The sequence below is a fragment of the Capsicum annuum genome, chromosome 5 (genome assembly GCF_002878395.1).
Source record: "Capsicum annuum cultivar UCD-10X-F1 chromosome 5, UCD10Xv1.1, whole genome shotgun sequence".
Taxonomy (NCBI): domain Eukaryota; kingdom Viridiplantae; phylum Streptophyta; class Magnoliopsida; order Solanales; family Solanaceae; genus Capsicum; species Capsicum annuum.
In genome coordinates, this window is record NC_061115.1 from 5,401,890 (window position 1) to 5,416,601 (window position 14,712).

The following is a 14,712-nucleotide window of genomic DNA, read 5'->3' on the forward strand; positions in this document are numbered from 1 at the left end:
CTTCATCGAATCCGCCATGTTCACCGATTTATCCTCATTAGTTTGTATTCTAACAATAGACTTGTAACACATCGGCGATTCTTTTCCACTGTATATCAATTCCAATATATAGGCTTCAGTATGAGCTGGCAATGGATTTTGGTTAATGTTTGGCTCTGGGCCCTGTATCAAAATCTAATTTGCATCGATCAAATCCTAGATAGCTCTCTTCAAATACCAGCATTTCTCAATATTATGCCCTGGCATGTCTGAACAATATGCACACCTTAAAGAATAATCAAGATTTCGTGGAGGCAGATTCGAAAGCCTTTCTTGAATTGGGCTTAAGACCTTCATATTCCTCAACCTTTGAAATAAACTAGCATAGGACTCCTTGAGAGGTATGAACTCATTCTTGACTAACTTCCCTTTCTTATACTCAAGCCTAGCTTAAAAACCAAATTTGGAAGGGTTTTGGTAATTTGGTGGAGTTGAAGGACGATTTTAATGAGCTTATGCACGCCATTGTGGGTAAGAAGGGGTTTGGGCATATGGTTGTGCGCTATATACTAGGTATGGGGGTGGTGGAATAGAATATAGTGGTTTTTATGGATGGTAGTAATGATGGGGGGAATATATAGAGCTTTGGCATAGACTTAGGCATGGGACTGGGATAAGGGCGAGATGGTCTTTTCGGATAGTCTTGTGGTCCAGCTACAACGGTTGTCACATCCTCTTTCTTCTTTTTCCCTCCAAAAGTTCCAAAACTACTTTGAATTTCTTGGGTGGTGGCCTTTAATATGGCAAAACTCATGATTCGTCCGATCTTAATACCCTCTTCTATCATCTCACCCATATTGAGGACTTCGATAAACGGCTTACCCATCGCCTGAAGAAAATATTGAAAATAGGTCTTATTATATGCCTGAATGAAGACCTCTACCACTTTACTCTCTTTCATCGGATTTTTTACCCTAGCGGCCTGTTCACGCCACCTTATCGCATACTTCCTGAAGCTTTCAGTTTTCTTCTTCTTCATGTTAATCAGGGATTTATCATCAGGGATCAGTTCCACATTATATTGAAATTGTTGTACAAATTCATTATCTAGGTCATCCCAACTATTCAATTTGTCAATGTCCTGATCTACAAACCACTCTGGGGCTTAACTCAAAAGACTTTCACTAAAATAAGCCATGAGCAACTCTTCTTTACCTCCAGCACCCCTGAATTGATTACAATAACACCTCAAATAGGTACCGGATCTCCGTGTCTATCATACTTCTCAAACTTTAGCATATTAAATCCAAGGGGAAGGTTAAAAACTAGAAACATGCATAAATCTTTATACGAAACACTTTTATAACCCCTAAGTCCATGTAAATTTTTCATGGCCTGTTCTAGACTCTTCAATTTCCGTGTCATGACTTCTTGTTCCTCTATTGCAATAAGCTTATCTGTATCAAATGAAAATGCAGGTGGATGAGTGTATCTATACGGTTCATTTATCTTCAAAGTAGGCTCTGGGGCATAATGTTAATCCTCCAAAACCTTCAATACCAGCCACTGGCAGATCAATGGAGCATGATTATTGGACGAACAACATGAGTGGGAGATTTAGGTAGTGGAGGAGAAACAAATACAGGTTCCATAGGTGGTGCTGGATCGGCAGCGGGCCTCTGTTGATGAATCGTCGGGGGCACACTAGAATTAATAGAATAATATTAAGATGACGTGAATCCCCGTGTCTGCTGGGGTGTATCAGTAGGACAAGAAAACTACGATTGAGACAATGGTGGATAATTGGAAGTGTTGTCGAGATCATCCGGGTATGGAGGAGGAGGCATGCCAGTGACCCAGGCTCGGTGCATTTCTGCCAGTTGTTGCCTGAGTCTTAATATCTCCTCATTATGTTCTGAACCTCCTTCCCCAGGACTCTTGTTCGGGTCAATTAGCGAATTTTCCACTTCTTTGTTGGCCATAGCGAGCTTTGCTTTTGATCAAGTGAAATAAGGATGACTATCCAGAGTGCTACAAATCAAAAAAAAAATTTCTGAAAGAACATTCTCATCAAAGACAAAACCCGTTAGGATTAGGTCACACAACAAGCATGGAAATCACATTATATTTTTTAACCTAGATTCGTGCGTATTTCAATCTGCCTTTGAGGGTAATAAGGTCATTTTAACATCATCCTGATCTTTCTCTTACACTCATTTGCTTCTTCCCCTCCCATTACGCCTCGTTCTTTTCTATTTTTCGCCCTCGTTTCTCCCTTCTTTGTATCAGTCTCTCTTCTCTTCTTTTCTTCTCTCATTATTCTTTCTCTTTTCTTCTCTCGCTATTTCCTTTCTTTTTTCATTATTTACGACTTTTGCTTTTCTTTAAAAGAGGAAAATTGAGGGAAAACAAAGAAACAAAATGATTAGATCGAACCCAAAAGTAGGTTGCCTACGTATCATGTTGTACATGAATCAGACCTTTTGTAGTGTGGGAGGTATGCACAAAGTTGATCATTTTTTATTTGACTGATTTTTTTATGATGAAAAACAAACAAAAGAAGTACAAAGCAACACCATTATATTTCATAAAAGAAATAACTAAATCAGACTTCGAATTTAAGATAACTTTAATACTAATCAACAAAGACTAAACAATACTCATGGAAACAGGACAACATGCATAACACTCCTAATAAAGACTCCAATGTGTAAACAACTTGTCATCGACCTAACAAAAGACACAACAACACAATGACAGAAAAACCAAGGACTCAAACTAAACAAAAGATAGGAAATGCCCCTTCAAACTGCTGCGCTGCGTGATGGCCCTGGCTGAGATGAACCTGTTTGTGAAGTTCCCACTTTCCCACTTAGACTTTGTAACATATCCTGCAATGCCACTTTGATATTTGGGAGAAAGCTTCTGGAAAGTGTTTCTGCCTCTTGGGGAGTACATTTTAAAAGATTTTTCTGATACCCTTCCACAGTTGTGAGCAAACCTGATAACTGAACCCTCAACGCTTCCATTTTGACCCCTGCATCTTCATCCTTATGGTCATTAACTATGAATTCTTCCCGTATTCTCCCTTTAACTTGTAATGGTAATGGCCGACTGACACCCCAGGTATGGATTGAAGTCAGACGACATATCTCTGAGTGTACCATGGATTATCTAAATCTTCCTTGAGAGTATCCACGCCCTGCCATATTGCATTATGCCAAAGTTGCTCATATTTGATCTCACCCCTGGCTTGATTTGTAAAGTACTCAACATCCTTTTAGAGTTCCATTATCGATGGAACATCTTGCAATCTACCCAACTAACGCATTACCTTAAGGAGGGTGTATAGTCGGGTAAAATTAAGCCCCAACAAAACCAAAAGGAGTTGCATGCTACATCCGACCAAGATTGTTTTCGGGCGGAGCCAAAGATAGGTCCATAGGACATTTTCATCTGTTCTTGATTTGAGAAATTCAATCTAAGCATCGACTCCCACTGGCAATGAGAATTTATCAAAGCGCATTCTATCTTCCATGGATTTCACTCGATCGGTGAAACAACGATCAATCACATCCGATTTTATCAAAGACGGAGCATGGAAATGCTCCATCATCCATAGTTGCAATACTAGATTACTTCCTTCGAAAAACTGCATCCCCCCTTTTACTTCGGTAAAAGGCTTAAATATATCCACTAAAATCATAGGTGCGAGAGTAACCTTGTCCCTTTTCCCCCTCATGAAACAAGGTCATCACTATAGATTGCAAACCAGTATTAACACGTCTTTCTTCTAATGGAAACACTAAAGTACCTAACAAAGCGAGGGTGAAGATTTCAAGACGCTTCCTTTCCCAACTCTTCTTAGTCATATAAAATTCATCCCAAAAATAATCAAAACCTTCTAAGGACCCGAATCGAGCGAATAAGTAGTCTAGGGAAATCCATGATTGATTAAGGCAACCCAAATGTTTATTTTTACTTTTTAATCCACAACCCTGTAGAAACCTTATGCTAGTATGATTTTGGGCTGGGATCATCTTTAGACCAACATAAAACAACTGACACAAACCAGATATTTCTGTCAGAGTAGGCGCATGCCACAACTCTCGAAGCTAAACACCAAACTTCTAGGATCTCAAAAGGTTGACACTGCCTCTATCACATCTGAATGGGGTGTGATACGCAGGAATGATGTAAGATTACCCAACACTTTCCGTAGCTCATGCTGCTTAGAGTAGTTGAACCTACCCCACCATTTGATTAACTTTTTGGGGACCTTGGAAATCATCCGAGCTCTAAACTTCGTGGTTGGGTCCATCCTGAAATATCACATAGGACATAAACTCAAAAATTCGATAAGAGCGAAATATTCCCAACCCTTGGGATTTTAACGCGAAAATATGTCGAAGTGACAAACCTCCTTATAACTCAAATTCACCGAAGGGTATTACTAAATAAAATCAGCCTACTTGGCTAGGCCCAAATAACAACATTAGACTACGAGGGTTGAAACTCTAGGCTAGGACTAAGACAAAGGCCAAAATAAAAGATTGTCGGACCCACGAGGGTTGCCTATGTATCCCATTCTAAGGGACAAGAATCAGGTATACGTAGTTCGTCCAGATTAGACAATTAAAGATTAAAGAACCGATTGCACCCTAACTTAAGAGACACGACTAAAGACAAACGAATGAAAAACGTCAATAAAAATTTTGGGGGGATTTAATTTGACACATCACATTAAAATGACACCAACAACTAAGAAAGAAAAATCTTTTTGGTATTTTTATTATATGAAATGTACAAAACTTCTACCACCATTTTTTGGATTTTTCTTTTATAAAACCTCCTATTGAAAAAAAAAACATCCTTTTTAAAAAAAAAATTGAATTGTGAATGCTTGCTAAAGAGAACAAAAGAAAAATCTTTTTGGTGTTTTTTTTGTTGTTTTTTTTTTTTTTTGTAAATGAGTGCAAAAGGTAAAAAAAAAAAACTTTTAAAATTTTTGGATTATGAGAAAAAAACCATAAAGAACTCTAAAAACTACGACACTCTTTTTTTTTACTCGCCTTTTCTTTTTCTCTTTTTTTTTTTTATTTTTCCTTGCCTACACACCTTCTTTAATTCTAGCACATGCTTTTTCCCCAAATCAGTCCGTCAAATGACCCTATTACCCTAAAAAATGCAACAATTAGTACATAAGGATGCTTTACAGGAAAGTCTCTTATAAAGGATCAAGTGGGTCTCGCTAGGTCTCAATATGATACAAGTAAGCATGACCTAAAGGCTGACCTTGACTGAGGTTCACTAACAAGGCTGTTCGGGAGAGCATATGGTCGATAGTGGTTGCGACAGCTTTCTACCTACTCCATACATCCAACGGCTCCCCCTCCTAAAATAAGGGTGACTCAAATAGAGGTCGTGTACACACGTGTACTACCGACTTGTTGCAGAAAGAATGACTCAGGTTATGTACATGATCCCAGATATAAAGCGGTAATACGTAATAAAAACTATAAATATTTAGCACATAGATAATCAACAAATGATAAAACAAAGACAAACGATAACACAAACAATGCTTATACACCCATAATGTCAAATTAAGCCGATACAACTCCAAAAATAAGTTTGAATTCTAAAAAGATCCCAACAGAGTCGTCAGAGCTGTCATACCCTTTTTTTTACCAAAAAGATTTAATTTTAGGTTTGAAAGAGTTTTTATTATTATTAAGTGACAAAAATTAACAACTTGTCCCAAAAAGGACTTTTTACAATCAAAATTCAGAGTCGCCACTTGACATAATCTGGTGTACCAAGTCACTTTTGAAAATCCTTTTCAAAATAATTTTTTGACCCTTTCAAAACTGATTTACGAACAAAGATTCCGGTAAAGGAATTCTGTTGACCGAGGGAAAGGTGTTAGGCACCCCTCGATTCCGTGGTTCTACCACAGTCTCTTCATGGAGCATATCAGCTATTTTGGCACTACGAATGTATAAACCACACAAAAACACATAAAACGATCAACCAAACAAACAAAATAAAAGAAATACAAAATATAGTGTCCAGTCCAATTATACAGTCCGAAATAGAAAAATGCAAAAAAATATAAATCCTATTCTAAATTAGTCCTAGACTAAGCTCCACCCGACGTTTCGGGCCTTGATCGCACCCCATCTTCAAGTACAAATTTCTCGGGACATTCCCTGAAAAATATAATACAAATACCTCGGGGCATTCCCCGGCCAAATGAATACACTTGAATCAAATGCGATAAAACAAAATTATTCAACACACATCCCAAACAGTCCATCAATCCATAATCCTTAATTTGTCTATCCGACCTACATTTGCCTATCCATTTCAACATATCATAATTCTACCATATTTAATATCATCAATACGTCAAAATTAATCAATAATCATTTTTATCAATTCTCAACATTCGACCCCAAATTGCATTTTAATACACAACTTCCATATGAGACAATTATCCACACATTAACACCCAAAGTCCCAAACTTATATCATGATCACTTGTTCGACATCAAATCGTTACGAAAGCATACAATCATAATCAACAAACACACAATCATAGTCAATTCAACAAATTAAAATAAAGAAGATGAAGAACGAGAGTAAAGAATTGGACCTTTTGAGTATTTTCGAGTGAATTGTGAAGAGAATAAAGTCGTTCTGAAACCTCGGAGAATAACCTCAAGAAATAACGAATCTCGGCTATCAACCGAACTCCGAACACAAACTATTCCCAAAAAAAATAGTCCAAGTAGAAATCCACAGGCACGAATGAACACCCAAAAATCAAGATTTAACAAGAGAAATCAAAATTCGAGTAGACAAAACTCCGACAAGTACTGAAAAGAGCAAAACCAATAGGAAGGGTCGGATTCCGGCGACCTTAGTGTTTTCCGGCCAGATTCAGCTTGAACCAAAGGAAACAAAGAAATTTAAGAATTTTCGAGACTGAAACAATCAAATAACGAATTGAGAATCAATTCCAGCAAAAATTTTACCGAAAAAATTCAAGAAAAGATTGGATTTCCCATCGGCTCGCTATTCCGATCATTCCTTTTCCATTTTCAGCCCATTTTTCGATCTTCTTCTCACTGTTGTGGCTTTTTCGGTCTCGTTCTCTCCAATTTCTGTGTGTGTATGTGTAGCTCTGGCGACTCTCTCCCTTTTTCAGTGGAATTTTATGCGTGTGGGTGTCTATAGTCCTCTTGAGAGTCTGGTCTCTATGGTGAGAAAGCCATGGATATTCTGTGTGTGTATATTTCCTATGTTATCAAAAAGAGATCTCTATCCTTGAAAATAATTGGTGAATATGTATCTATTCCTCTCTGAAAATTTCTTATGGGTTCCTTTTTTTTATTTTTGTATGTGAATTGTGAAGGTCTGTGGGTCCCATGTGAAGAGTGTGTATATTATTGGTAGATTGTGGAAAACATGAGGTGGCGTATGTAGGTATGTGGGTGGAGTGTAGATTGTGAAGGTGAGGTATGTGTTAATAGTATGTGGTATGGTGAGGTGTTAATAATATTATGCATTTGATTATTTTTTATCCTTTTAGGAAAAAAATTATCAACTAAAAAAAGTATATAATAAAGTGAATAAAAATGAGAAAATATTTTCGGGAAGGGACAAAATTATGTATCTACACACAATCTATTAAATTCTTACGTGTGGTATCAGAGCCACGTTTAAGAAATAGTGATTTTTCATTAAAATTAATGTTTCTCCCAATCTTGTGAACCCAATTATGTTTGTTAGAAATTCTACAATTACTGAATAACAAAATTTTGAAATATTGATATTCTTATAATTGGTACCATTTAGAACAATATAATTTAATAATCTTTTTTGCATATTAAAAATTGAAACAACAAATATATGTTTCAATACGTAAATCAGTGTAATCTATATAGTGATTTTATAATATACATGATGTTAGAGAGTTATTTATTACTTAATTTTTGATCATTTTGTCTCTGAATTATGAACGGTAATAAGGATATAACTGTAATATTATTTTGAAATTGTTGATGTGATTTTATTTCAGCATCACAAGATAAGTTATGTATATTAAATTTATTTTTATTGTTTGAATATGCATGAGAAGTTCCTCTTAATTTTCTGGAGCAATTAAATTGCATTCTTATTTCATTCTGTACATATTTTTTTTTTTTTATGAGATTACAATGAAAAGAAATCTTTGATAGTAACTTAGTTTGGTTATTTGGTTCACTGGATTTTCAAAAGGATTGTTTCCATTTTGTACCTTGACTAAAAACTTAACAAAAATTGCTGTTTTAAAATTTTCTTTTATTGAAATTATATATGTAAGATTATTTAATTATCAAAATGGTCGAATTTTTATGAAATTAATTATAAAATAAAGATTAAACTTAATTCAATTATCCATTAACTTTGATGCTTATAACTGATATAACAATTATGGGTAAATTAAAATTTTTGGTTATAAAACATTTATGAATCAAAGGTTGATTATTTATTCTTATAACCGATAAACATTAAAGAAATAACTTAGATATATCGTTAGTTTTATTTATTTATACAAAGATAATAAATATTATTAATTGTTGCACTAAATTCTATCGAATTATGTTAAATACACTTTTAAGTATCATGTTTAAAATTATATTTTGATGTTTCGACCAAAGGAGAACATCAATATACATTTAAGAAAGTAAATCATTTCTGAATTTGATAATATGTTTAAACTCGTAACTCAAAGTATTAACAAATGAGCATGTTCTACTTGCAACATTTGTTCTTCATTCGTACTCTGCCTCTGTTAAGACTTTTAACTGTCATAACTTTTCAAATTGGTGCGAACAAATCAGATTCCATCTTGGAATTTTAGATCTTGATGTTGCACTAGTCAACTGCTATTACTGAAAGAAGGGTCATATTAGTTCATCGTCTTCATCAACAACAACATATTCAGTATAATACATAGTTCATCATCTTCATCAACAACATTTCCAATATAATACACAGTTCGTCGTCTTCATCATACCCGTCAATAATCAATATAACTAATATTTGAATCCTTAATTTGTTGTTTATACAAGTTATAATTAATAATATTGAGTGTCGTCGGGGGAAGACAGCCTGATGCATTAAGTCTTCCGCTTTGCATGGAGTCGGGAGTCGGACCACAACCCCCACCCCTACCCCCACCCATGCACTCCAATCCAATTATTCCTTTTAAGTTTACTCACTGCAGATGAAATAAAAAACGCACCCAGTTCTATCTTATTTGTGCCTAATGATATTATCAAGCATCCACCTTATAATATTCCAACAATATATTCTATAGCTAAGAGATTCTATTCTTGATACCAAAAATAAATTCAATCTACTACTCTAGGAGATACTTAAATTTAAAGTACTACATTAATCATATCCATCTACACCTCTACTACACCAAAATCGATCTTTAACGGCAATTGATTAATGATAATAATTTAATTACTGCTAAATATGTTTTTTTGTAGAGGCAACTACAAGCGACAATTACATTGTAACATTATTTGCAAATATCCTTAATACTTATCACAATATTTGATCCAATGACAACAAATTAATTAATGTCAATAAAAGCTTTAACAATCTTTGTTAAAATGCATATTTAGTATCGCTATTTTTCATATTTTTTTTTTTTTGCAGTGCTAAAAGCATTGATCTTCATAAAGATAAACATTCCTTGTGAATCCACAAAAATGGTCATGCAAATGAGACCCAAAGAGGGTAAACGCCACAAAGTCCTATTAACATCTAATAACAATAATTGCATAATCCAAACATGAGTCTGTGAAACTAAGTGGGCGTTTGGGAAATGTCAAATTTGGGGGGGAAAAAAAAAAGTAATATTTGAGAAAAGGTTGAAAATTGTGTTAGCGTTTGGCCATGAATATAACTCGGAAAAATGTTAGAATTTTTTAAAGTGATTTGGATAAAAAAATGTGGAAATAGGTAAATGGAGTTTTTTGAATTACAAAAAACTATAACAATTTTACTATGTCATATATGATTTCAGAATACGATTCCGTAATAAAGTAAAAATTATTCTCCACTAAATGTGGTGCAATGAATGCGGTTGTTTCTCCCTTAATCAGAGGTCTCGAGTTCGAGCCTTGGGTATGAAAAATTCTTGGTAGGGAGTGCTATCCTCGAATGGACCCTATCTGGCGCGAATCCAGATTAGTCAAGCTCCAATGCAAGTACCGAACACCGAATGAAAAAACAAAAAAAAAAGTAGGAATTATTCATGGAAAAATGACGCTAAATTCATCAAAGAGTTCAAAATCGTGAAAATAACTTCTTCTAGGAATACAGGATAATGTTGTGTACAATAGACCTTATAATCCGACTCTTTTTCAAACCATGTACATAGCGGTAGTTTTTTTGTTTTTTTTTTAATGAATTGAATCTTTCCATATTGTAACGACACCTTAGCCTCTCTTAGTGACAAATCCAGTTAAACAAGAAGTGCACTAGAAGGGAAAATGGAAAAGAAAAATACATAAAGTTGGGGAAATCATTTATCCAATGAATTAATTTTACTACTATATATAAATAAAGGTTCGGGTGACTATCAAGGGTATTTCGATAATTTTAGTCACCTCAACCTTCATTTATATATAATAGTAAATAAAATTGTTATACATGCATATATTTTTTTCTTATATTTATTAGTTTTATCCTCATTTTATAGTGCAATAAAATAATTACACATGCATATTGATTTTTTCTTATATTTATTAGTTTTTTCCTTATGTATTATTTTAATAATATTTTTATTTAGCCCTTTGTAATTGAATTATGCATAGTAGTATTTTTTTTATAAATACTTTTTTGTTCCTTATTAAATAACTACACTGAATGTATATATTATTTTAACATCAGTTCATTGTATTACATTTCTTTTCTTTTACTTCTATACTAAACAATTAAAACAAGTAGAAGATAATCTTCCTCAAAATTGAATCTTTTTTGCACATTTGTGTTGTCAAAATGCTTGTGCCTTGCACGGGCATGGGTATCTAGTAGAAGAATAAATAAAAAAAATAAAATAAAATAAAAATTATACAAATACGCAACTTATGTTTTCAATATTACAAAAAATCTCAACTCCCTAAACATATTATAAAAATCTCAACATATACGCAGAATGTTATGTATATGTCGGCTATGTTATGTATATTAATAGGGAGAGGGAGTAAAATAATTAAAAAAGTGGGATAGAGTGTAATTACTTCCAAAAATGGTTGATATTTGTGTTATTTATATTAAATAAAAATGGTTGATATTTATGTTATTTATATTAAATAAAAGGAACAAATCAGCAGATTAACTAGACAAGATATTTATATTAGCAATATATAAATAAAGCTAGATCAATCAAACTATGACAGCACACAAGCTTAATTACGTTGAATAGATGAAAAAAGAAAGAAAAGTAAAGGTGGATGAGTTCTCTACACATTGGGATGCAATTCCATAGAAGGCGCTACGGATTTGTATATCTCATGTATCAATCTGTTTTCAATTAATTAGTGTAAGTGCTATGAAAGAGATTACTATCAGCTTACAAAATACAATACTATTTAAAATGATTACTATGTTTTAGCTAATTCATAGTTTTGTAAAACACTAGTGTGTGTATATATTTAAAATTTTACATACTTTTGTTTAAAACAGTTAATCAGAGCATCAAATGTAAGTATATACACACATACATACATTATGTGTATATATATATATATATAAACAACATCATTTTATGAAATTTTCGGACAAACACTACTACTATGAAGAAGTTTAACTGTATTTTGTTTATGCATCTATTTAAAGTACTTTAATTACTAAAATTTAAGAGAGATACTTTTTTATATATTTCAATATTCATACTGCTTGCATTATTTAAAAGCTGCAATGGCTTAAAGGATTCTAGGCTAAGCATTAACTAAAGAAAAGCCCTAATCGGCTGAGGGTTTTTGGATTAATGGAATTTTCTTAGAGAGAATTAATCATACCTGGAAATTTTAATAGTTTGACCCGAAATTTGCACAACTCTAGTAGTATTATGTTTTCAAATTTCTTATTACATAATTGACGTAATAATTCTTAGTGTGGACCAGGGCGTTAACTGTTGTCTCGCTTATCCTTTTGTGCTATTAGTTAATGTTTTTGTTTGTTGAGCCAAGTAACATTGTACGATTGATCATAATGTAGATTAGGACGTTTGAGTGTTGTATTGCTTATCCTTTTATACTTGTACGATTGATCAAGTGTTGTCTTGCTTATTATACTATTGTTCTTTTTGTTTGTTCAGTTGAGTAACATTTGTTCCATTAATTTTAATATAGATTAGGACGTTGAGTGTTGTCTTGCTTATCCTTTTATACTATTGTTGTTTTTGTTTGTTGAGCTAAGTAACAATTGTACTATTGATCTTAATGTAGATCAGGACGTTGAGTGTTGTCTATCTTATTCTTTTATACTATGGTTGCTTTTGTTTGTTTGGTTAAGTATTTAAGTAACATTTGTGCGATTGATCTTAACGTAGACTAGGAGTTAGCAATGCAAGCTTTATTTATTGAATTCTGCCTTATGCTTAAACCTATTTTTTTTTTTACTTTCTCAGTTTGCTGCTTACCTTATTGAAATACTTTAAGTAAACTCATTTTGCTTGATTTAGCTGAGTTAATGTAAAAAAGAACTTGAGCTGTGATGCTTTAATTTTTTTACTATAGTATCTTGCCATTGTTTTTCGCTTCCACTATTCCTTTTCCGAGCTGCTTTGACAATTTTTTTCTTGAGTTAAGGGTCTATCGAATGCAACCTCTCTATCTCTCAACGCGTAGGGATAAGATCTGCTTAAATTTAAATCCTTTTAAGCTGAATATAAGTCAAACATAATTACATAAATTGATGATAATGACTTGACAGTTGCACAAATGTTGATTTCAGAGATAATCAATTGGCATTTGTGCTGACCTGACAGTTGCATAAATGCTGATTAGATGATGCTAGCATTTCAAATAACTGGACAATTATTAACTGTTGATTTGAGAGAGAATCAATTGACATAGATGGCTAACTTGAGAATTAGCTATGAAATGCAGGATAATAAGGTTACAGACTAAGGAATTATAGTTTTGCATACTCTACAAGTTTATGTACTTTTATGTTTTGTGTTTGTTATATTGTTATTGGTTCTAAACCGGGAGTCCATCAGAAACAATCTCTCTACTTCACTTGAGGTAGTGGTATGGACTGCGTACACTCTACCCTCCCAGACCCCACTAGATCCCCACTAGGTAGTGGCAATACACTGGGTATGTTGTTTTGTACTAATGAATTATAGCCTGTTTCGCCAAGTTTTTGGAAGTAAAACAATACTTCTCTTTCGAAGCATAGTTTAAATTTGATGGGTTTGGTCAAAAAAGAACCCTACTTCATGGGATAATACCTCACACTAAACATGGAATGCAGTAATCCCAATACTTATTCAGGGATGATTATCCTTATCCCACATGCTAAACGCCCCCTCGATGTGTTACTGAGCAGCACATAAACAATTTTTCTTCTGTTGTGTAAAACTACAGTACAATTTTTTGCTTTTTCGAAGAGAAGAAGCAGTTTTGCCAAGTTTAAAGATAAATATAGCTAGCTTGCATTCTGCTTGTAAAGGCAAAGCTATAACAAGAACTGAGAGGGCAATTGCAGTGTTCTTTAATACTAGTACATTATATTTTTACATCATCTTTGTTTAAAGACAAACATCCAAACTGTCCAAACTCACAAGTATGGGAGATCAGCATCTAATACATAGAGAAACTTTACATGTTGGTCTTAAGTGCTGCAGAATCTGGATACATTATAATAGACATATCTGTTATAGCATACCCATAGTGCAGCTCATAGACCTGATATATGAGCCATATCGATCAAACGAGCCCATGTTTTTAAACCCCCTCAAAAATTTACGACTGCTAGATGGTGGTTCCATTCTTTTCAAGTTCGCGTTGCCCCGCTCTTTCCATCTCAGACTATATGCAAGTACTAATGAACAGGCTAACCAAACATTGTTTTCGAGTATCAGAGAGCATTACAAAAACCCTGATGAGGTATTATCTATTCTTTCTACATAACAGTCATCTCATTCAGATTGTATAGATCAAATTTGAAGCAACCTTTGGCTCCTCTCAGATTTACGGAGCCCCTTAAGAAAAATTCCACATCTTTCCACCGTTAAGTAAAATAAAACATCAATAATACATGCGGGTTTTGAAGTTCTGACATGCAATCTGAGTTAAAACCATATTACTTAAAATGATTCACATCAACAACGGCAAGACAGGGAAGCTAACAGCTAGAAAGGAATACTAGACACCAAAAATGCCTAATACTTTTGAGGTGGTTTTTGGGTAGGAAGCAAACCAAAACGCTTCTTCAGAAGCACTCTTTGCCTTGAAAATTTATCATCAGGCGAAAAGCGGGCTGCAAAGAACAAAAGACGGGAAAGATCAAAACGCCTAGTTTTTTGTATTGTTTAACACGCCAATGTAGAGACAAGAGAGAATGAGGACCATAGGTTACCTGGGTGAGCAGATTGTGTGGCCAAACCCAGTGGTGACTCTTTCTACATTTTAAAAAAGTAAAAGAAGTCAGGCC

At 33.9% G+C, this 14,712-nt stretch overlaps 1 protein-coding gene across 1 annotated transcript in view; it reads right to left on the minus strand.

Annotated features, from left to right (window-relative positions):
- Positions 1-14,178: 14,178 nt before the first annotated feature.
- Positions 14,179-14,712, minus strand: part of LOC107870191 (H/ACA ribonucleoprotein complex subunit 3-like protein) — a gene marked incomplete in the record, with an annotated part of 3,935 nt that continues 3,401 nt past the window's right edge. The window contains 2 exon segments of the mRNA XM_047412437.1: positions 14,179-14,538; positions 14,638-14,680. Of these exon segments, the coding sequence (XP_047268393.1) occupies positions 14,441-14,538; positions 14,638-14,680 (141 nt within the window).